Source organism: Tyto alba, unplaced genomic scaffold (genome assembly GCF_018691265.1).
Source record: "Tyto alba isolate M040663 unplaced genomic scaffold, T.alba_DEE_v4.0 Super-Scaffold_18, whole genome shotgun sequence".
Taxonomy (NCBI): domain Eukaryota; kingdom Metazoa; phylum Chordata; class Aves; order Strigiformes; family Tytonidae; genus Tyto; species Tyto alba.
The window spans coordinates 6443663-6465332 of record NW_024881280.1 but is presented as its reverse complement, the minus strand read 5'-3'; the positions used below and the strand labels follow the sequence as shown (position 1 = coordinate 6465332).

Below are 21670 nucleotides of genomic sequence, written 5' to 3'. Positions count from 1 at the left end.
GCCTGATGCTTCATAGCTCCCTTGTGCAAAGAGACCTCCAATGAGTTTGTGGTCTGAGAGGCCTTTCTAGGATACCTTGTGGTCAGTCAGTGTTTCCTGATGGAGGGCTGGTCTAATCTTAAGGCTAGTGGCAAAGGGTGAGATGAATATCCCGGATATCTTCACTTAATGTCACCTGAATGCTTTCTGCATTTTGGTTTATCAGTGTGTGCACAGACTGTGGGCCGCAAGAGCCGGTGAAGCCAGAGCTACCGTGGCTTCCCCCACTGCTGCGGCGATGGGGTGGGAGACATTCACGTGGCTGGGGGAGGGCAGGGACCCCCGCGTACCACTTTCGGCGCCTCTTCCCTCCCCTCCTCACCCTCACCCTGTTCCCTGCAGGCTGGAGCTGTACCGCAAGGTCCACAACCTCCGGATCCTGGCGTGCGGGGGGGACGGCACGGTGAGTCCCCCAGCCCCTTTGTGCCCTTCGCCCCAGGCCTTTCCCACGCCGGCAGCAGCCCTCCTCGCTGTGATCTGGAACAAAAGGGCAAAATGGCCCTGGGTGCTGTAGGTCCCCTCCCGCAGTGCTCCAGGGAGTGCTGGTCTGCCGCATGTCTGGATTTGTCGCCCTTTTGAGGGCCGGTGTCCTCACTGGGGTTACTGGTATCTCCCGCAGCACCCATTTGGAGCATTAATGGCTATGAATGGCCTCGGTGGTGGCTCAGGGGACCCTGTCTCTGCCATCGCTAGCGCTCCGAGTCACATCCACCTGCCTGCCGGTCCCTGAAATAACCAACTGTTTCTCTGCGCTCTCTTGCTCGGGCAGGTGGGGTGGATACTCTCCATTCTGGACCAGTTACGCCTCAACCCACCTCCTCCCGTGGCCATCCTACCTTTGGGGACAGGGAACGACTTGGCCAGGACGCTGAACTGGGGTGGGGTAAGTGACAGGCACAAGAGCCCGCTGCTGACAGAGGGGAACTGAGCGCTTTGGCTCTGCTTCCAGACCAGACACATGGGTGGGGATTTTCATGGGCTGGGTGTTTCGACTTTCCCTAAATACAGACCAACAAGTAAGTGCCATTTGGATGTTACTGTTCTTCTGACATTTGAATTATTCTGCATTACATTATAATCTATTAGGACACTAACAAAAGCAATCATTATTTCAAACTTCGGGAGATTTTTAGAAGGAAGATGCATTGTTTTAAATTGGAGGTCCCACTTTGTTGTGCATTCAAGTAGAATCAATCTTTCCCACACATTTTGCTCTGGGATGTCTTCCCAAAGCCCACAGTCTCTGGGGCATCTCTGTGGGTGGCAGGTAGGAGGCTCACCAAGTCCTGCTCTTCACCAGGGTTATACGGATGAGCCTCTGTCCAAGATCCTGTCGCACGTGGAAGATGGGAACATCGTGCAGCTCGATCGCTGGAACCTCCATGTGGAGCCGAACCCTGATGCGAGCCCTGAGGAGAAGGATGAGGCGGCCACTGAGAAGGTGGGACACCCCCTCCCCATGTTTGTTCCCTGCGCAGGGTGTCTGCTCAGGCAGCCCCAGCACCTGGGACTGCAGCATTGGGTTGGTGTTCCTCCCCCTGCTCCAATTCCTGCTCCTCTCCTCATGGCCCTGACCCATGGCAAGGCGCATAGAGATCAGAACTAATCGTCCACCAGAGGTTTTTAACCACAGCTTGCAACAGGTGTAAGCCCAGTCCCCTCTGAGACTGTTTCTTTAGCAGAAACATGGGTGATTACAGGTATCTCGGACAGCAGAATGTGTCCCCTTGGGCTGCGTCCCTTACCCCTAGGAACCAGGGGCCAATCCATCATCTCAGGCTGTTTGACCTCTGTATTTTCCTGGGGGGAAGGCAAGCAGGCTTCCTCAGCCTCGTGAGCACCATACATGGCTCTGCTATAGCCTGACCTTGCCTTTGCCGTGGCCACACGCTGACAGCCTCATCCTCATTCCTGCTTTCCATTTCAGCTCCCCTTGGATGTCTTTAATAACTATTTCAGCCTTGGCTTTGATGCACGGGTGACACTGGAGTTCCACGAATCCCGAGGTACCCGGGGGGGGTGGGGCTGGGGCAGGGTCTGTGGTGAGGGGGTGCCCCAGAGGTGGGCCTGTAAAATATTCCTCAGGAAACTGAACAAGAGGATTGCCCCAGGGACAGGGCTGGAGGTGAAACCTGAGGGACAAGTGGAGGCTACAGAGAGGGAAGAGGGGTGCCTCCTGGCCAAGGCTGGCTGGAGAGCCGTGTCTGGGGAGAGCTGGCAAGCAAAGTATTTCCATGTGCAGGCCAGTGACCTGGGCTTTTTTCTCCTTTCCCTAGAGGCCAACCCAGAGAAGTTCAACAGCCGGTTTCGGAATAAAATGTTCTATGCTGGGGTGAGTGTGTGGAGGATATCTGGGCATGCCTTTGTAGTAGCCGTAGCGTCAGCTGGAGCACAGGCATGACCCTGCCTCCTGCCCACACCCTAAACTCACTCATCCGATTTACACGGGCCTTCATGTGCACCCAAGCTGAGCCCCCCCCGAAGCTGGAGAGTTGCTGGAGAAAGGCTGCAGCCCTGGGAGTTGCAGCTCCTCTTTGGCTGCGAGCGCTGCTGGCGGTACAGCTTGCTCTCTGGCCTGTGGTACAGTTGCTGTCTTGATCTCCTGCCACTATTGTTCTTGTTCTCCGGCTCATGGACAGTCACCCAGGCAGGACCTCCCCAGAGCTGTGGGGAGGTGGGCTGTCCCCTCTGCAGAGGAACCTTTCCATAGAGTCTCCACGCTACTTTGGTCTTTTATTTTATACCTTGGGCCAGTTACAGCTCCCTGGTTAATTATGCCATCCTCCTGTATTTCACCTCTAGAACTTTATGTCTCAGTGTCATCTTTCTTTGTCCATCCCCCCATCCTTAGTGTACCCCCCTACCCAGGTGGCTGAGTGACCGGTATATGAGCAGTACTAAAGGCCAATTGCTGCTCCGTACCATCTCACATCTCTCCTGTTTGTGTCTCCCCTCCTGTCTGTACAGTTAAACCCAAAGGGGACCCCAGGGCCTGTGTAACGGGCCATACTGTCTCTGCTAGTATCACCAGATGAGGTCCCATCAGCTCTGTTTTATGGTACTTCATTACAGCTTGAGCCTGAATTTCTCTTGTGACTCGAGTTTCTCACTGGAGGAGACCCACCTTGCCAGCTCTTCCCTAGAGCCAGGACTGGACTGGCAAGGGAATACTAGCGCATGTTACTGAAGGTGCCTCAAGGTTTTTGGCAGGCAAAATAGCAAGTGGAATGGATCAGGTTGTTTTGGGAGGGGGAGAGGAGAGGGCTTCTGCCAGTGGACAAGGAGGGGATTTGCTGCTTTCAGCAGCTGAGGTCTGAAGGTTGGTGGCAGGATTCCTGGCTGCCCACTTCGGTGAACATCTGGGCACTAACACTGTCTCTTACCTTGGCAGACGGCCTTCTCTGACTTCCTCACCGGGAGCTCCAAAGACTTGGCAAAGCATGTCAAGCTGGTTGTGAGTATGCAGGGGTGCTCTGGGCCAGGGAGGGGGCTGAGCTGTGGAGGCGTGAGGAGCGGTCCCTTGGCACGCCGAGTATCTCAGGGTTGGGGAGAGGATGTGTTCCTGGCTTGGAGGACAGTCACTGTAGGGAGCAGAGCGAGGAGACCATTTTCTCCTGGGTGGGTAGGGTGGGCCAGGCCCGCCCTTACAGCAGCCTGAACGCCCCTGTTGTCTCCAGTGTGACGGGACAGACCTGACCTCCAAGATCCAGGACCTGAAGCCCCAATGCCTGGTCTTCCTGAACATCCCCAGGTGAGCCGCCCCAGGACCTGCCCTCATCTGCCGGGCTCCTCACCCCCATGCCACAGATCCCTGCACGGGTTTGATGTGCCTGTCCATGCCATCCCTTCGCAGGTACTGTGCAGGCACCATGCCCTGGGGCAACCCCGGGGAGCACCACGACTTCGAGCCTCAGCGCCATGATGACGGCTGCATTGAAGTTATCGGCTTCACCATGACATCCTTGGTGAGTCGGCGCTGTCGTAAATTGCAGCTAGCAACCAGGGGAGCAACTGGTCCCATTGACCAGGTGTCAGTCAGCCCACCAGATCCACAGATTCTCTCCCATGGAGTTGTGATGCTGGCCAGTGTGACAGTGTCTGCTCTGAGATTTAGGCAAGGTGCTGTCATGCCCTGGTCTTTGTGGATCCCATCCCACTGAGATCAGGCCTCAGACCCTCACAACTTGGTTTACTTGCAGCATCTGGCTGACAGTGGGTGCTCCCTCATCCACCCCTCAGTCTGTGCTCTGCTCTCACTCTGGACCCTTTCACAGGCTGCCTTGCAGGTTGGTGGCCACGGGGAGCGGCTGTGCCAGTGCAGGCAGGTGGTTCTCACCACATCCAAGGCCATCCCCATGCAGGTAGATGGAGAACCCTGCAAGCTGGCAGCCTCCTGCATCCACATCTCGCTGCGCAACCAAGCCAACATGGTGCAGAAGACCAAGCGGCGCAACTCCATGCCTCTGCTCAATGAGTAGGTTCTTCAGATCAATCTGTCACCTCCTCCCCAAGGCAGGAGGGCTGGAGGGGGAAGGGACAGGACTGATCCATCACTCCCAGAGGCATTTTGATCCTTTCTTAAGGACAGCCTGGGAAGGGATCAGGTCACAGAAGTATGACCAGATCCTGATGCTGGAGAAACTGCTGGTGCCAAGCTCCCCACCCCAGTCTTTGCACAGGACTGTGCTCTTGCCTGTTTTGGAGGGGTGATTGGGATAAGGAGAAAGCAGACAGTCACTTTCTGATCCTTTTCCTTTTCCCCCCTGCATGCAGCCAGCAGCCAGTGCCCGAGCGGCTGCGGATCCGGGTGAGCCGAATCAGCATGCGCGACTACGAGGCACTGCACTACGACAAGGAAAAGCTCAAGGAAGCCTGTGAGTGACCAGCTGGGTGACCAGGGGGTGGGAGCTGCGGTCCCCGAGTCTGGCAGTGCCCTCAGCTGAGCTGTGCGAGGTGTTGGGGATGGGGCATGGGCTGCTCCCTGAGTTGTGTCTGTGTCCTGTCGTGCAGCTGTGCCACTGGGAATCATCGTGGTTCCCGGAGACAGCGACCTGGAGTTGTGCCGGACCCAAATCGAGAGGCTGCAGGAGGTGAGTCTCTGCGTGGGAAGTGGTCACGGCTGGATGCCGAGGATGGAGGGGCTCGGGGAAGGGATTTCTAAGCCTCCTTGACCTACACGCACAAACACACACGCTCCTGCTTCTGGTCACTGTTTGCCTTCACCACGTGGTGGAGGCAGGATCCCAAGCTGGATGGCTTGTTGCTCCCTGCTCACTGGCAGCTTCTTTTTCAGCGTTGCTCTTCTGACCTTGTTCTCCAGTCCCAGAGTGTCAGTCGCCCAAAAAAATCATGGGGCAGTGGAAAAAGCCAGCAAAGATCCCCTGGGGGCCTATTACCCCCTGCGTGTTTGGGGAGGCCTTTCCTCTGTCCCTTTGTTTGCTGTGCTGCGTTCCTTCAGCCCTCTGCGGGCTTCATGTTTCCTGGCGCAGCTTTGTTCCCTGCGAGGTGCCTGGAATAGGGTTGTCCCCTCTCCAACTCTTTTCATTTGCAAGTACTAACTTTTGTGCTCCTGCCAACGTGCTAGTGCGTGTCCGTGACCCGGACACAGGCTGTATAACCCTTGCTTCTGGTGAGCAATGCCTTCTGAGCCCGCAGCGTGCCTCCTGGTGCCGCACTGCTCAGTCTGATTTTTCTCCCAGAAGGTTGAAGGGAACCTTGCTCAGTCTCCAGTTACCTGGCCCTTGTGCCTGAGGGAATTCCATCCAGTGTGTGCGTAGTGTCCTGCAGGGCTGAGGTGCAGAGCTGCTTGCCCGGGCTGGCACAGTGGCATCTGCTCCTTGCTCTGCCTGCTCTGCATGGCTGTCCCCTGCCCGCCTTGTGCCCAGGCACTGGTGGGGACACGCAGGCAGGCACATGCTCCCAGGCTCAGAGGGTAACCCTTTCCTATGGCATCAGCCTGGTTGATGCCCCTGCAACCTCCTGCACTTCTAAAGCTGTGCATTAAGGCTGGTGTTCCTCAGTCACCTCATGGTTTACCTCTTCTCTGTTTTTGGCCAACCACTGTGCTCTGGCCTCAAAGCAGAGCAGGGACCAGGGACTTTGGCCAGGCAGCATGTAAAGCCAAATATGGCAGCGCATTAAACAGCACTGGTGGGATGAGAGAGGGGCTGGGGGCCCACCCAGACAGAGGCTGTAATGGCACACCTTGCTTTTCTGCAGGATTTCCCTCCACAGCCCTCTGATTTAGAGCGCCTGCTCTTTCAGGTGTGTATGCCCTTGCTCCATCCCCCGGGCCCATCAGTCATGTCTACCATGCCAGTCTTGTGGGCTCATCTGGTGGCACCTCTCCCCAGTGAGCTGGTGTGTGTCGGCTCCAGTCTAGCCCGTGCTGCTTCCTGTCACTGTGTGCTGTGCCTGTGTTCAAGTTCTCTCCGTCCAAGTGCCTGTGGTCCTCCATGTCTGCCGGGACCTCCCAAAGCAGGAGGGATGCTCTGGGGAGGGATGGGGAGGCCAAGAGGCATGACTTTATCCTCTCTTTTTTATGCAGGAGGGAGATGGAGTCAAACCAAAGACACTGTCATCCCAGAAGCTGTCGCCCAAGTGGTGCTTCCTGGACTGTGAGTATCGTCCTCCCCTGAGAGTGCTGACTGTGTCTGACAGTGTGCTAGCAAGGTCCTTCGGTCTGCCATCTCAGTGGAGGTAGAGGATGGAGATCCATGTGACAGCACAGAAGCAAGGGTTATTGTGTTAGAAACCACAGAAGCACCTGAGAATTGTCACATAGGAATTGAGGTTTCTTCCCCCAGATAGCTGGTGGGATCAGTAGCCCAAATGAAGCACCTCTACACCAGTGAACGCAGCATGGGCAACAAACAGGAGGAGCTGGAAACCACTGTACAGCAGGAGAACTATGACATGGTTGCCATCACGGAAACACGGTGGGATGATTCGCAGGACTGCAGTGCTGCAGTGGGTGGCTATAAACTGTTCAGAAGGGATAGTCAAGGAAGAGAGGGATGGTGGGGTAGCTCTGTATGTTATGGAGTGTTTTGACCATCTGGGGCTTAATGATGGTGACAGTAGGGTTGAATGTTTATGGATAAGAATCCAGAAGAAGGGCAACAAGGCAGATATCATGGTGGGAGTCTGTTACAGACCACCCAACCAGGATGAAGAGGCAGATGAAATATTCCATAAGCAGCTGGAATAAGTCTCAGAATCGCTAGCTCTTGTTCTTGTTGGGGACTTCCACTCATCCGATGTCTGCTGAAAATACAGTACAGCAGAGAGGAAACAGTCCAGGAGGTTCCGGGAGTGTGTGGAAAAGAACTTCTTGACCCAGCTGGGGAGGGAGCCAACTAGGGAAGGCAGCTCGCTGGACCTGTCCTTTGTGAACAGAGAGGGACTTGTGGGTGATGTGATGGTTGGAGGCCATCTTGGGCATAGTGATCACGAAATGATGGAGTTTTTGATTCTTGGAGAAATAAAGAGGGGAATCAGCAGAACGGCTACCTGGGACTTCCAGAGGGCAGAATTTAGCCTGTTTAGGAGCCTGGTTGACAGAGTCCCCTGGGAGGCAGTCCTGAAGGGCAAAGGAGTCCAGGAAGGCTGGACGTTCTTCAAGAAGGAAATCTTGAAGGCGCAAGAGCAGGCCATCCCCATGTGCCGAAAGATGAGCTGGCAGGGAAGAAGACCAGCCTGTCTGAACAGAGAGCTTTGGCTGGAACTCAGGAAAAAAAGAAGAGATTATGACCTTTGGAAGAAGGGTCAGGCAACTTGGGAGAGCTACAAGGATGTCATGAGTTTATGCAGGGAGAAAATTAGAAGGGCCAAAGGCTAACTAGAACTTAATCTGGCTAATGCTGTAAAAGGCAGTTAAAAATGTTTCTATAAATACATTAGCAACAAAAGGAGGGTTAAGGAGAATCCCCATCCTTTATTGAATGCAGGGAGAAGCATAGTGACAAAGGACGAGGAAAAGGCTGAGGTACTTAACGTCTTCTTTGCCTCAGTCTTTAATAATAAGACCAGTTGTTCTTTGGGTACCCAGCCCTCTGAGGTGAAAGACAGGGATGGGGAGCAGAACGAAGCCCCCATAATCCAGGGGGAAATGGTTAGTGACCTGCTACTCTACTTAAACACAGACAAGTCTATGGGTCCAGATGGGATCCATCCACGGGTTCTGAGAGAGCTGGTGGAGGTGCTCACCAAGCCACTTTCAATCATTTATCAGCAGTCCTGGCTAACCAGGGAGGTCCCAGTTGACTGGAAGTTAGCAAATGTGACACCCATCTACACAAAGGGCCAGAAGGAGGATCCAGGATACTACAGGCCTGTCAGCCTGACCTTGGTGCTGGGGAAGGTTACGGAGCAGATCATCACATGCCACGTGCAGGACAACCAAGTGATCAGGCCCAGTCAGCACGGGTTTATGAAAGGCAGGTCCTGCTTGATTAACCTGATCTCCCTCTATGGCAAGGTTGACCCTCTTAGTGGATGAGGGGTCTGGGGCTCAAGATGTGTTGTGGCTGTGGATGCTGCCTACCTAGACTTTAGTAAAGCCTATGACACCATTTCCCACAGCATTTTCCTGGAGAAACTGGCTGCTCATGGCTTAGACGGGTGTACTCTTTGCTGGGTAAAAAACTGGCTGGCTGGCCGGGCCCAAAGTCTTGTGGTGAGTGGAGTTAAATCCAGCTGGCGGCTGATCACAAGTGGTTTTCCCCAGGACTCAGTATCGGGGCCAGTTCTGTTTAAGATCTTTATCAGCGATCTGGATGAGAGGATCGAGTGCACCCTCAGTAAGTCTGCAGGTGACACCAAGCTGGGCAGGCGTGTTGATCTGCTCGAGGGTGGGAAGGCTCTACAGAGGGATCTGGGCAGGCTGGAGCGATGGGCCGAGGCCAACTGCATGAGGTTCAACAAGGCTCAGTGCCGGGTCCTGCGCTTGGGTCACAACGACCCCACACAACACCACAGGCTGGGGGCAGAGCGGCTGGAAAGCTGCCCGGCGGAAAAGGACCGGGGGGTGTTGGCCAACAGCCGGCTGAATGTGAGCCAGCCGTGTGCCCAGGTGGCCAAGAAGGCCGGTGACATCCTGGCTTGTATCAGAAATAGTGTGGCCAGCAGGACCAGGGAAGTGGTCATCCCCTGTACTCGGCACTGGTGAGGCTGCACCTCAAATACTGGGTTCAGTTTTGGGCCCTGCACTGTGAGAAAGACGTTGAGGCACTGGAGTGCGTCCAGAGAAGAGCAACGAAGCTGGTGACGGGTCTGGAGCACAAGTCTTGTGAGGAGCAGCTGTGGGAACTGGGGTGGTTTAGCCTGGAGAAAAGGAGGCTTCAGGGGAAACCTTGTCACTCTCTGCAACTACCCAAAAGGAGGGTATAGCGAGGTGGGGGTTGGTCTCTTCTCCCAAGTAACAAGCGACAGGACAAGAGCAAATGGCCTCAAGTTGTGCCAGGGGAGGCTTAGATTGGATATTAGGAAAAATTTCTTCACCAAAAGGGCTGTCCAGTGTTGGACCAGGCTGCCCAGGGGAGTGGTTGAGTCACCACCCCTGGAGGTACTTGACAGATGTGTAGATGTGGCACTTAAGGACATGGTTTAGTTGTGGACTTGGCAGCGTTAGGTTAACAGCTGGACTCGATCTCAAAGGTCTTTTCTAACCTGAGCGATCCTATGGTTCTGTGAAGTTGGGGGCTGGGGGGACAGACCCTTAGTGACAAGCCACTGAGAGCCACATGAGACCAGATGCTGGGGTCTTTGCAGCCGAGTACAGCAGTGCTTTGCCCCGGGCTGTGCCTCTGAGTGGAGCGAGGGGTGTCTGCTGCTCTCCAGCCCCCAGAGCTGAAGGCAGCTTGGCAGCCTGCATCCCATCACGGCAGGACAGCTGGGGATGCTCTCCTGCGTCACGCAGGCAGGGGACCCCCCTGCTCCAGCCCGCTGGGAGCCAGGCTCACCCTGAGCATCCCAGTGGTATGGGGAGCAGGCTCCCCACTGGGATGCTTCTTCACCCCTGCCTGAAAGTAGATTTCTCCTTTGCTGACCGAGAGCTCTCCTCCTGTACCTGGAAGGGTAATGACTGCCGGGGGCACTTCATCTCCCTGACTCCCCGGTAGCAGGGCGTAGAGCACAGCCGTGGGTTGCGAAGTGGGCCTGGGAAACCTCGTGCTAGGCAGAGGGGATGCAACTTCTCCCTTGGGGGTTCCAGCCCGGCACATGGGGCTGCCAGTGCTGCTGCTCTCAGGTGTCACTGCCAGGGCTGCTGTACCCGCACTGCTTTCCCTCCTCCTGCCAGTCTCCCAGCAGCAGGTGCTGGGCTCAGGAAAATGTGTCGGGGAAAAACGCCAGAGCCTCATTCAAGGCAGCGCAGGCTCATTCAAGCGGCTGTATCGCAGGCCTTCAGCGGCAGCTCCCTGGCTGTAAATCTCCAGCCAGGACAGGATAAATGTGGCTCTTTCACACCTCTCATCTACTTCTGCTTGTCCCCGCTCTGTTTGCAGAGGGAATCCTCCGGGTCCTCAAGGGTCCCACCTCAGCAACCTCGCCTGGGCAGGCACCAGCAGCCTGGTGGGACATGGGGGAAATGCCACCCTGCGTGGGAACCCGATCGTCCTGGCACTGTGCTCTTACTTGCCTTATTCTCCCTCAGTGATGCCGAAAGCCCGCAGCTCCTCCCTGCTCCCCTGGCTGCGCGGGTCTGACTCCAGCACAGTCACTTGCTCCGTTGGTGTCGGAGCTCCTTTCCTGCTGTGGGGATCTCTCCTCTAAGGAAGAGGGACGAGCAGAGGGATGCGCTCAGACAGGCTAGAGGCTGGTTTGGAGCTCGCCTGCCATCCTAGGAGACAGGGGCTTGGATCTACAGCTGGTGGCAGCATGCTCTGTTGTGCCTGGCAGTCACAAGCTCTGATGTGACCCCGTGGTGGTCCGTGGGACATTAGTCAAGTCAGAGGGAAGCTGAGCTCCCTCTTCTCCCAGCCCCGCTTAGTGCCCCCATTTCTCAGCGCAGTGCAACAAGGTGCACCATGTTAAATCGGAGCGGTTCCTCACCTGGTGCGAGTGAACGCTGAGACATGCACTGCACAGCCCTGAGCCTCGTCTGCTCGGGCTAATGCTAAAGCACCCGAGAGCCCCCAGAAAGGCCACAGCATTATCTAGGCATGTTCTTGCCTGTCCTGTGGCTCCCTGCCAGGGGTCATTGAGGAGGAGATAGCAAGCAAAGGCATGTTGCACCAGGGCATGGTGGTCTGTAGGCCCCAAGGGCTGCCTCTCGGGTAAAGGGAGCAGCAGGGCCCTGAGGGGAAGGGGGCTGCTGCTGGTCAGGAGGTGACGTTCGCTTTGCTGTGCTCTCTGTGCAAGCCATGAAGTGACTGGGTAGTTCACTGTCACTCAGTGGTGGAAAACACCCGTCTCCCCCGTCTCACACAAAGAATCACCCTGTCTCGCTCTGTCCCTGTCTTACAGCAACCACGGCTGATCGGTTCTACAGGATAGACCGTGCACAGGTGAGTGCAGCCTCATCCTTTGTCATCTTCCCCCCTGGCAGCTGTGTTCAGTTTTGGGCCCCTCACCACAAGAAAGACATGGAGGTACTGGAGCATGTCCAGAGCCTTGCCCAAGACCAGCCCCAGCACCTCCAGGTTCCTGTGGAAAAGGGAGGAAGCGTGGGTGGGAGCACAGGGACCTGGGTTGGAAGCTGCCTGCAGGACCCTACAGCAGAGCGCGTAAGGAATAGCAGTGTGGCAAGGCTGGCCAGGAGACCCACTTACTGGGTTCATCTTAACCAATATTAAATACTTTGCCTAATGATCTGGAGAGGAAGACATAGAGATGAGGTGTATGGGTCATCTGGTAAGTTGGTAGGAGATGGGAAACCTGAAAAGGACAAGGAAATGCAACCGCTTCCCAGGCACAGGTCCCAGGACTCTACGAGCCACCACCACTCTGCTGAGCGAGTGGGTGGGCTACAAGGCATGGGACGTGAGGGGATGGAGATATGGAGAAGTAGGTCTTGCTTCTGAGGAGGACTGGCTTGTGTCTTTTAGGAGCACCTCAACTATGTGACAGAGATCTCTCAGGATGAGCTCTATGTGCTGGACCCGGAGCTAGTGATCACCCAGACTGTGGGCACCTCTCCTGCCATGCCTGACCTTGTCGACTTGTCTGCCGCACCCACTGGGCACCATTTTGCATTTCCCTCCTCTTCTTCCTCTCCACCCTCCTCTCCTGCCCCAAGGTGAGTCTGGAATGGGGGTGCCGGACCTCAGGAAGGATGGACAGTGATGGAAGAGACAGGATTGGCTTCACAGCGTTGACACCTGGGCCAAATTACAGGGGGGCTCCCTGGAAGTGAGCAGAAAGTCAGTGCTGCGTTAGACCAAGGGGTGAGATGCCATCCAGTCTTCCCTGCGGGAAGCTGTGGGGCATCACCGGGTGGCTCAGCCATGGGGTCAAGCTCCAGCACCTGGACTGTGGCGCAAAGGGCATGGGTGCCTTTCGGCCTAGCTGAGGCCAGACTTGGGTACGGGTGAGCAACGGAGCTGGGAGCAGCAGTAGAAATGGGAGCGGGGATGGGGAAGAACCCAGACTGGGGAAGCAGCAGAAGGCATGGCCAAAGAGCAGCAAAGTCCCTTGGCCTGCCTCTCCTCCTGCATGCTGGAGGAGTGCCGTGGGCAGGCTTCTCCACAACCATCCCTCTACCCTTGTCCCCTTTTGGATGATCTACTGCCAGGACTGGTGGGGTTAGTTACACCTTTTCTTCTCCCCTTCCAGTGCTGAGCCTGAGCACTGCCTTCTGCACCAAGGTGAGTCCCGTCCCACTCTCTGTCGCACCCCCCGTCTCAGGTCGCGCTGTTTTGGGTCCCCAACACGTGGTTTTTGGCCTGTCCTTTCCCCAGTTGTGCCAGGCAGGAGCGTGGAGCCCTGCGGGTGGGTGACCCCAGAGGTGGGCAGGAGGGACCTGACAGTGATTTGTGGAGTGGCCCCGCCAGGCGCCTTCCCGGCTCTGTGGTGCGGGAAATGACGTGGCGAGGGGTTAATCCCCTACCTGCGGAGCTGATCGGGCTGGGTTTGGGGGGGCTGTCTCTGCCAGAGGGCTGGCTGGAGCTGGGGAATGGAGGTGGGAACACAAGGTCAGGGGCCTCACCAAGCTGAGCAAATGGAAAGAGTTTCCTGGAGCTTGAGCGGAGCCCTGTGCCTGGAAGCGTGAGTGAGTCACGGGTGAGAGGCGTCTCTGGCCGCTGACTGACACCCAGGAGATCTGCTCCCCGCTTCCATCACGTCACCCTGCCCGTGGGCAGAGACTGCTCCCCCCTGCACATGCACCTCCCTGGGGCTGAGGTCCGTGGTGTCTCCTTCCTTCCCCTGCCTTGTCCCTTACATGCCTGCAGGCAGAGGAGCTGTGTAAAACCAGTCTGACCGAGGGGTTAGCACCTGGAGGAGCTCCTGCTGTACCCTCGGCTGACTGGCCCGTGCCTCCAGTGCCCAACCCTTGGCTCCGGCATGAGATAAACAGCATGACAGCTTGACTTTCCTGACCCTGACCCATCTCCCTTCTTTGCAGACGACCTTCTGATAGAAGCTGCCAAGAGTGGCAACTTCAGCAAGGTAGGTGCTCTCACTGCCTGCTGCGATGGGCAGCCGGGGCTGGCTCTGGGCAGTTTCCCCCGTAATCTGCTCAGCTGATGTGCCCCTCGAGCTATGGGAAGCCCTGCCAGCCTTATTCTGCGAATGCCCTGGAGCAGCTCCTGTGGAGGGCCTTCCTCCAGGAGTGGTGGCTGGAAACCAGGCAGGCTTCTGGCAAGAAGCCCTGTTCCTCTCCTGGAGGACACAGAGGGAGGGGACTTGGTGGCCGTGGCTGAGCTGGACAAAGCTCCCTGCCAGGCCCCGAATATCCACACAACCTTCTGGGCACCCTGGGGACGTGACGCTGGGGCTTGAGGCTCAGAACTGGGAAAGGCAACTTATCCCAAGCAATCCTGTAGTTCCAAGAGCTGCACCGGGCTGGAAGAGACCTGATGGTGCGAGACTCCTCAGGCCAGACCGTCCTCCACCATGCCGTCAAATCAGGGAGCAAGGACATCGTCAAATACATCATCGACAACGGTGAGCTGGGGCCAGAGTGCCACCCTTAGCAAAGAAGCCTGACAGCCGAAAAAGCCCAATGCTGTGCTCAGGAGGGGTGCTCCTGGGCTTAGATCCCTTCCCTCTGGGTTTTCTACACCCTCTCGCTGGCATATGGGCTTTCCCTGGCATCTGCCCGCCGGTGCTGGGGTGCCCCCAGGGCTGTTGCTGCATCCTGGCAGGGACCAGCGTGTCTCTGGGAAACATTTCTCAGTGTCCTGCTTTAGGGCAGCTGACCTGTTGTTTTTGGCAGCTCCCACTGAAATACAGGCCGCTTTATTTTTATTTAGATGTTTCTCTGTAATGAGTCCACAACAACTGTTCTTCCCCGGGCTCAGATGCTGTTGCTGGCCTGAGTGCTTTGGAGCCAGGACCTTTGCGGGCAGCGTGGAAATAGCAGCCCCTGTGGAAAGATGCAGAGTGCAACTGGGGAGTAGGTGGGTCTGTCTCTGCCCCACAGCCGGGTTTCACTTACCCTGCTCTGTCTTTCTCTCCACAGCCCCTTCAGAAATCCTCGATGCCACGGAGGAGGAGAAGTAAGTTGCTGACTGACTTGCGTTACCTGTTGGCCAGGCCCTCTGCGAGGTGACAAGTCATCTGGGCGCTTATCAGCTGCCGTTGCTCTAATTACCAGCCGCGATTCCCAGTCCACGCTGGACTGACCGTCCCCAAGTAGCACCCCCTCCTCTGCCAGGGCTGCCTGGCCGAGCACGCAACCCGCCATCAGCTCCTGCTGCCTCTGAACTGCTGTCCCCCGCTGCCACCCGCATGTGCTGCTTGTCCCCGTTCAGGGCGGGGACATCTCACATCTCCCGCTTTCTCCTCCCCAGCGGCGAAACCAGCTTGCACCAGGCTGCAGCCTTACGCCAGCGCACTATCTGCCACTACATCGTGGAGGCCGGGGCTTCGCTCATGAAGACGGACCTGCAGGTGATGGCGGGAGGGCTAGCAGTGGGGCTTTCGGGGGGGCCTGGGGGGCTGGCAGGATAGCAGAGCGAGTGTGCTTTGGCTGGGGTCGTTGCCAGCCAGAGAGGAGCTGACGTGAAGCACCCATGCCCGCCCAGCAGAGCCCAGCTGCAGAGGGGTTAAATCCCTCCCCTCCCCGCGCTTCTCTCCCTGTTGTTTTATTAAATTAGAAGCGAGGGGCTGGAATGTCTCATCCCTGTCTCCCCCTTCCCACCCTCCGGGGTCAGAGCAAGGACATTCTCGCTGTGAGCTCCCTCCCAGCTGCAGGGCTCCCCCCCGCTCTCCCCCCCGGGCGGCCATGATGGGGGTGCTGGGAGCTTCTCTCACAGGGAGCGGGAGCGAGCCGCGGCAGCCCTTTCCCTCACATGCTGAATTAATTGGGACGTGCCGGGGAGTTGTGCCAGCCCTGGCAGAGCAGTTGTGGGAAGGGGGCTCGAGGCTGTGTTTTGGTACGGGGGCTGGCATGCGGCCGAGGGGGGACGCGGTCACTTCTGTCAGGCGGAGGCTCGTAGCGATGGGCTGTAGCAGAGAGGTAGGACAAGCCAAGAAGGGGCAATCTGTGGGTCTGGGGCACAGGGTAGGAGCCCAGCCGAGGGGGGCAAATTTGCTGGGGCCGGTGAAGCGTGGGGGCCGCCTCAGGCAATGTGCAGCCCCGTTACCTCTGCCAGGGTGATGCTGTACAGACAATCTCTGGCTTCCCCATCGCTCCTCCTTGGTCCTGGCTGAGGCTTGGGCCTTGCACAGCACCCAGAACGGGGCTGGCTTGGCTGGAAACTCAGCAGGGGGAGAGGGCAGCTCTAGGGGCATGGCCTCTCTCTGCCCCCAGACACCCCCCCCCCACACGCCTTCATCTGCTTGAAGGAGGGGAGCAGCCTCCAACCTGCCAGCACAAAAGGCAGCCCCGCTCAGGCATGCCGGCTGCCCCGGGGAAACGGGGCTTGCATGTGCCTGCGCAAACGCGTGTTTGGGTTCGTAGCTGTCTGGGGACCCCTCCGCGCCGACCTGGCGTGGGTGGGCTGCGGGTCGCGGGTCTGACGCTGGGTTTGGGTTCCCGTCTGGGTTTGGAGCGGGTCGATCATCCCACACCCTGCAGCGGTGAGGGAGGCCGAGCCTTATCGGCTGGCGTGCCTCAGCCCGGCCGGGCAGAGGGGCCCTGGCAGCTCTGGTTTCAGGCTGCGGGCAGGCAGCCTTGCAGCAGGGCTTCTGGAGGGGGGACGGGAAAGAAACTCAATTCCTCCTCTGGTTTTTTCCCCCCCCTCCCCACTTTGTTAAATGAGCACTTGCATAAAGGAGGCCCCCGAGGAGAGCCGGCACCGAAGCACAGAGGGGTCTCCATCCCCCTGCCTCTGTGCATGCTGAGGGATGCGTGTGGGACCGCAGAACGTGCCCAGTCTCGGGGTGCGCCTGTGAAAGAGGGGGGGGGGTTCTTGGTGCTCCGCACCTCTCCGTGGCCGCGCATGAGCGGGCTTTTGTCTGCAGCCCTATCCAGGCCCGGCGGAGGCTCTGCATGTCCGACCATTGTTCCTGCTGGAGAAATATGGCTGTGGGTTGTCCTGGAGGCCCCGGTACCCCGCCGCAGCCGCCCGTGCCCCGCTGTGCATCGGGGGACAGGCCGCGCATCCCTTCCGGGGCCGGTTTTCAATGGCAGCGGCAGAGCGCCAGGTTTCCGTGGCCTTTCTCAGCGGCACGGCAGAGCCCGGGCGCTTGGCGAGGAGGAGCAGGGGGAGGGAAGGGGGAGAGGAGATGGAGCTGGGAGCTGTTAACAGATTTGCTTTTTATGGAGTGCGGGAGTTCATTAGTGGACACAGTCCAGATGGCTGCAATAAGCTGGTGAAATGTGATCCTCCTCCGGGAGCAGGAGCGCTAGCCGGGCTGCGAGAGGGAAGGGGGGTTGGTATTCCTGGGCATTCCCCAGACATACCCCTCATTCCTCACCCTCTCCCGCCCTCCTCCCCAGCACCGAGGAAGAGCAGGTCATGGGGACCGACCTTTGTCTCCTCTCAGGGGGCTGGTGATGGTCAGGGCCGGTCACTGTCCTGGCCTGTGCGTGGGGCTGATGGCCCTTCGGGGGACAGCTTCCAGCCCTGCAGCAAAGTCGGGCTCCTCAGGAGCATGATTTCCCTCCGTGGCAAGCACGTGGGCTTTCAGCTAGCGCCCACCTCAGGGCTTGGCTGCAGCCACCTTTTCGGTGGGTGAGTGGGGGCACCTTTGGGTGCCGCTGCAGCGTTTAGGCAGTACTGGGTGCTCTGACATCTTTTGCCTCCCCCCCCCCCCCCGTGCAGGGAGACACCCCCAAGCACCGGGCTGAGAAAGCCAACGACCCCGACTTAGCTGCCTACCTCGAGAACCGACAGCACTACCAGATGATCCAGCGGGAGGACCAGGAGACAGCTGTGTAGTGCTCGGCGTGCCTTAGCCCAAGCCAGCTCGGGCAGGACGAGAAGAGGACGATGCCAGCTGGCAGAGCTGTGAGTCTGGCCCTGCTCTCCCAAGATCTCAACCTGGTCCCCGGAGGAGATGGAGACAGCAGAGCTCTGCCCCAAGCTGGGCTGGGACTCTTTATGAGGACAGTGGGTATTTGGGACTTGAAGCCTGGCTCTTTGTGTGTGTCCCCCTTCACCCTTCATCCAACACATTCCCTGCTCTGGATGGGCTCCATCCCGCAGCCCTGTTGGGGCAGGCCAGGCTGAAGCCTCCGATCACCCTTGTGCAGGCTCCTACCTATGATCCTTGTGGGATATCATTGCTCACCCTCTCTCCCTGCCGGCAGTGCCCCTCCCTTAGAAGCTTGGGTAAGTTCATGTCCTGTTCCTCCTCTCCTGTCCGGTACAGCCGCGGGAGGTGCAGGCTGTGTGGGCAAACAGCAGAAGCCGTGAGCCTCAGACTTTGCTCCAAGGGAAGCGCCATGACTTACTGCCCCTGCCTCCTCCTCCCTCCTGTATTTTGGGGCTGCCCCGGGTCTCTGTGTTGCCCCACCAGGACCTTCTGCGGCAGGGGGGAAGTCCCCAGCCATCCCTCAGCTGCGCCAGTCCCAGATGCTCTGGAAGCAGGGCAGCCCCCGGCCTCCCGGTTGCCTTTAGAGCCCAAGCCAGTCTGGCCCAGGGCAGAGATGGCATGGAGGAAGGCTACCGAGTCTTCCCACCATCTTTCCCTCCACAGGGCTGGATGGGGCAGGCAGAGCACCCAGTGTCTGATGGGCATCTCTCTGTGAGCCTGCTGCAGCACCTAGCCATGGGAGAGCTGCGCTTGGCCTGAGCAGTGGCTGTGGTGGAGCCCGTTAAATTTCCCAAATGCTGACTTTGATCCGGCTGCCCTCCCTGCTTCAGCTCCCCTCCTTGATGCTGGAGATTGCACTGGGCTGGAGGGGCAGTGCTGGGGTCAGTGCTGCTCTCAGGGATTCCCCCCACGCTCCCCAACCTGTCAACACACATCCTCTGAGTCCCGACTCCTGCCATCCTCCCAAACTGGGCACAGGGCTTTGCAGGGAAAATTTGGGAGCTCGCCCAGCCCAGACACAAGCTCCCTGGGCAGACCACCAGCTCACCCTCTCTAGTTTTAGCAGAAGGAGGGATTTGGATGCCAAAGAGGCATCAGGGCTCCCAGCCCTGAGTCACACCTGCAATGGGATGGCATTTCACACAACCTGCCATGGGGCACGAGGCACCAGGACCCATCTCCCCTGCGGACGCTGTGGGTGCTGCGCGTGAGGCTTTTGCAGAACTGACAGTCTCTGGGGCCGGGAGGTGCCAGCAGAGGAGGAGAGCTGGTGGCTCTGGATCCTGCTTTGGCACCTGCAGGTGGGTGGGTGGTAGTTGCGAAGTGGGGTGCCGCTCGCGGCTTTGGGTCCCAGGAGAGGAGGATGATGCTGCTGTGTAGGGTCTGTGTGGTCCCAGCCGCGCTCACAGCCAGCTGCGCCCACCAGGTAGTGCTGGGTGCCACCACTGGAATCCCTCCTAATACCAATACCAAAAAACCAGTATGAGGATACCGCAGAGAACCAGAATATCCTTCAGGCTTTTTGGCCGGAGGGTGGAGTTCCCTTGGAGGATGAGGAATGCTGTGGTGGGGAGCAGAGGCGCAGGGCAAGGCAGAGTGTCAGGGGCCAGCGGCAGTATTGACAATTAATAACAAGAGCACGCCAGTGTGTTGAGAGCTGGGATGCTCCGGCAGCGCCCGGGGTCCCCATCAGCACTGCTCTCAGGCCACCGACAGACAAGGCACTGTCACCTTCTCAGAGGTCCAAACCGCTGCCCCTCCAGCCGGGATGCCCAGCCCGGCCCGGAGGCGTTTACAGCCCTAGCTTCCCCCCCCCTTTCTCCCTCGTTTTGTATCTTCCCTTATAGTTTTTGTACAGGTAGTTGAGAGACACACTGTCCCCCTCCCTTCCTGGCCCCTCCGTGCGTGCGCGAGCTGAGTTGCTGTGCAATTCCAAGCCTGGCTTGTATTTCAGCGAAGGCGGAGGGGGTGTTGTTCGCCCTGCCCGCGGAGGGCAGGGGTTGTGTGCAATACCTGGGTCTGTGTTTCCTAGACGCTGTCGTAGGACTGTATTTTTGTAACTCTGTGAGGGTGCCGGCTCCAGCAGGCCCAGGGCCTGGCACGAGCCTGCGTTCCCGTCGCTTTTCGACTTGGACCGTTTGGATGTTGTTGTTTCTTGCCATTAAAATAAAGAGATGGATGTTTTAGTTCCTGTACCCCACTGCATCTGCACGAATGCTGTGAGCGCTCCAAGCGGGGTTGTACCTCAAGGCTTCTGCCCCCATCCTAACTGGGGGTACCCTTAGGGGAGTTCCCTGCTGGGCCAGGTTTTTGCCCGCTTCCCTGCACGGCATCGCTCTGGGACAGTTGTTGGCCACCAGCTCTTCGTCCTGAGGGACCTTCTCCCCTGTTCTGTGGCATAAATTGATACTCAGTGTAACATGGAACAGGGAGAAAGCACCCCGCCATCCCAAGTGATCCAGAAGGGCTTGGAAGCTGGTCCTGCCCTGCTCCGGGTCCTCCACGGGGCGGGAGGTGACAGCTAACAGGGGGGTACCACAAACAGCATCCAGCCTCCAGATTTCAAAATGTTTCTGTTGGCTTTTTTTTTTTTTTTTTTTTTTTTGGGTGAGCTGCCCCCAGCCACACTGCTCTGTGGGGGACGAGCTGGCTCGAGGGTTCTTCCCATTCATTCCCAGCTCCAGAGGGGAGCCTTGGGGTCCTGCCTCCGGTGCTGAGCACTGGGGCAGTGGGGTCGAGGGCTGGGATTATCTCTGGCGGGAGGACAGCTCTCCGATTACAAAAGCGGGGGATTAGGGACGCTTCTGCTTCCAGACTCCTGACCGCAGGCACCGCCATCTCCTGCAGAGTTTTCTTTCCAAAAGGGAGGTGATCGCTCCGGCTGACAGCGGGCTGGTGAAGAGAGCCAGGGACGGACACGGTGGGTGACGGGGAGCTACGTTCATACTTTAAACTGGGATTCCTGAGGGCAGCTTGGCAGCCTGCCTGTCGCTCCTGCTGCCCCCTCTCCACCCGGAGAAGCAGCCTCCTTCTCCGGCTGCGTTGTCCCTTCCACCCCCCCCAGACCCCCCGTGCCTCCCTTTCATTGCCTTCAGCCTTTCAGCTCCTGCCCAGAGCTAACAGTGGGGGTCTGTAGCGGGTGTAAGGCACACCAAATTGTCCTGGCCTCCCTGGGCCACGGCCCAGGGACCGGGCGTACGTGCGAGTAGGAGGGGGGGGCCCACTCCGCTTCAGTGCTCAGACCCCGGCGCGTTGGCACTTGGCCCGTGTCTCAGCAGCGAAGGACCGTCAGTAACCATGGCAATGAGAGTTTTCCAGCCGCCCCGGTGTCAAATTTATGGTGGGGGAGAGAAGCGGTCCCAAAATGCGATCGCTACGATGAGGGGTGTTAGGAAAGGGGCGGTGAGCCTTGTCTTTCTCCCCGAAGGGCTTCAGCATCCCCCTCACTTTCGGCTGGCTGTTGGAGGGCTGGAGATCTGTCTGGTCTCCCGTGGGATGGAAACACACCTGGTGGTGTATGAACAGGGCCGGGGGGGGACGTGTGTGGAGGCTGGGGAAGGCTGTGCAAACCCAGCCCCAGCTAAACAGAGCCGGGGTGACAGCAGTTAGCCCTGTGAATGATTACCTGCCCCATGCCTGCCTCTGCAAGTCCTGAATGGGGACAAGTTGCACCCCCCCACAGCTCTGTGTGTGTGTCCCCGTGTCCCTGTAGTAACAGTGCCCAGAGGATCAGGCTTCCACTGGAGATGGAAAACATGGAGCTGACAGGCCACTGAATGGTCTTGTGACGTTTTGAGAGGTAAAATGCTCGACTTAAGCAACTGCAGGGAAACACACCTGGGTTGGTCACGCTCCCTCTCTTCCCTCCTTCCCTCGGTATGAGGCCCCTTTCTGCAAACACAGCCTTCTGCTGCTTGTTTGAGCTGGAGAAGGAGCCGGTCCCTCCGCTGCATCCCTCCAAAAAAGCCCGAAGGCACCAAGCAGGGCCACTGCTGAGGGTGACGTGCACCCACGCACCTCTGCTATCCCACACGGCCAGCACCTC

At 58.1% G+C, this 21670-nt stretch overlaps 1 protein-coding gene across 3 annotated transcripts in view; it reads left to right on the top strand.

The window, feature by feature from the left end:
* DGKZ (diacylglycerol kinase zeta) overlaps positions 1 to 19820 on the top strand; it is a 47259-nt gene extending 27439 nt beyond the window's left edge. For 2 of the 3 annotated variants that reach the window (XM_042790816.1, XM_042790815.1), the window contains exons 12-31: positions 382 to 442; positions 809 to 922; positions 1340 to 1480; positions 1967 to 2045; positions 2316 to 2371; positions 3431 to 3493; positions 3717 to 3790; positions 3893 to 4004; positions 4314 to 4513; positions 4813 to 4913; positions 5050 to 5129; positions 6587 to 6656; positions 11506 to 11546; positions 12087 to 12277; positions 12814 to 12845; positions 13604 to 13647; positions 14025 to 14145; positions 14663 to 14699; positions 14994 to 15093; positions 17412 to 19820. In XM_042790816.1, coding sequence (XP_042646750.1) covers positions 382 to 442; positions 809 to 922; positions 1340 to 1480; positions 1967 to 2045; positions 2316 to 2371; positions 3431 to 3493; positions 3717 to 3790; positions 3893 to 4004; positions 4314 to 4513; positions 4813 to 4913; positions 5050 to 5129; positions 6587 to 6656; positions 11506 to 11546; positions 12087 to 12277; positions 12814 to 12845; positions 13604 to 13647; positions 14025 to 14145; positions 14663 to 14699; positions 14994 to 15093; positions 17412 to 17528 — 1834 coding nt within the window. In that variant the 3' untranslated portion in view covers positions 17529 to 19820. Of the gene's footprint in view, positions 1 to 381; positions 443 to 808; positions 923 to 1339; positions 1481 to 1966; positions 2046 to 2315; positions 2372 to 3430; positions 3494 to 3716; positions 3791 to 3892; positions 4005 to 4313; positions 4514 to 4812; positions 4914 to 5049; positions 5130 to 6258; positions 6304 to 6586; positions 6657 to 11505; positions 11547 to 12086; positions 12278 to 12813; positions 12846 to 13603; positions 13648 to 14024; positions 14146 to 14662; positions 14700 to 14993; positions 15094 to 17411 lie in introns of all 3 variants that reach the window. The other variant, XM_042790814.1, reaches the window with a different exon arrangement.
* Positions 19821 to 21670: the final 1850 nt, after the last annotated feature.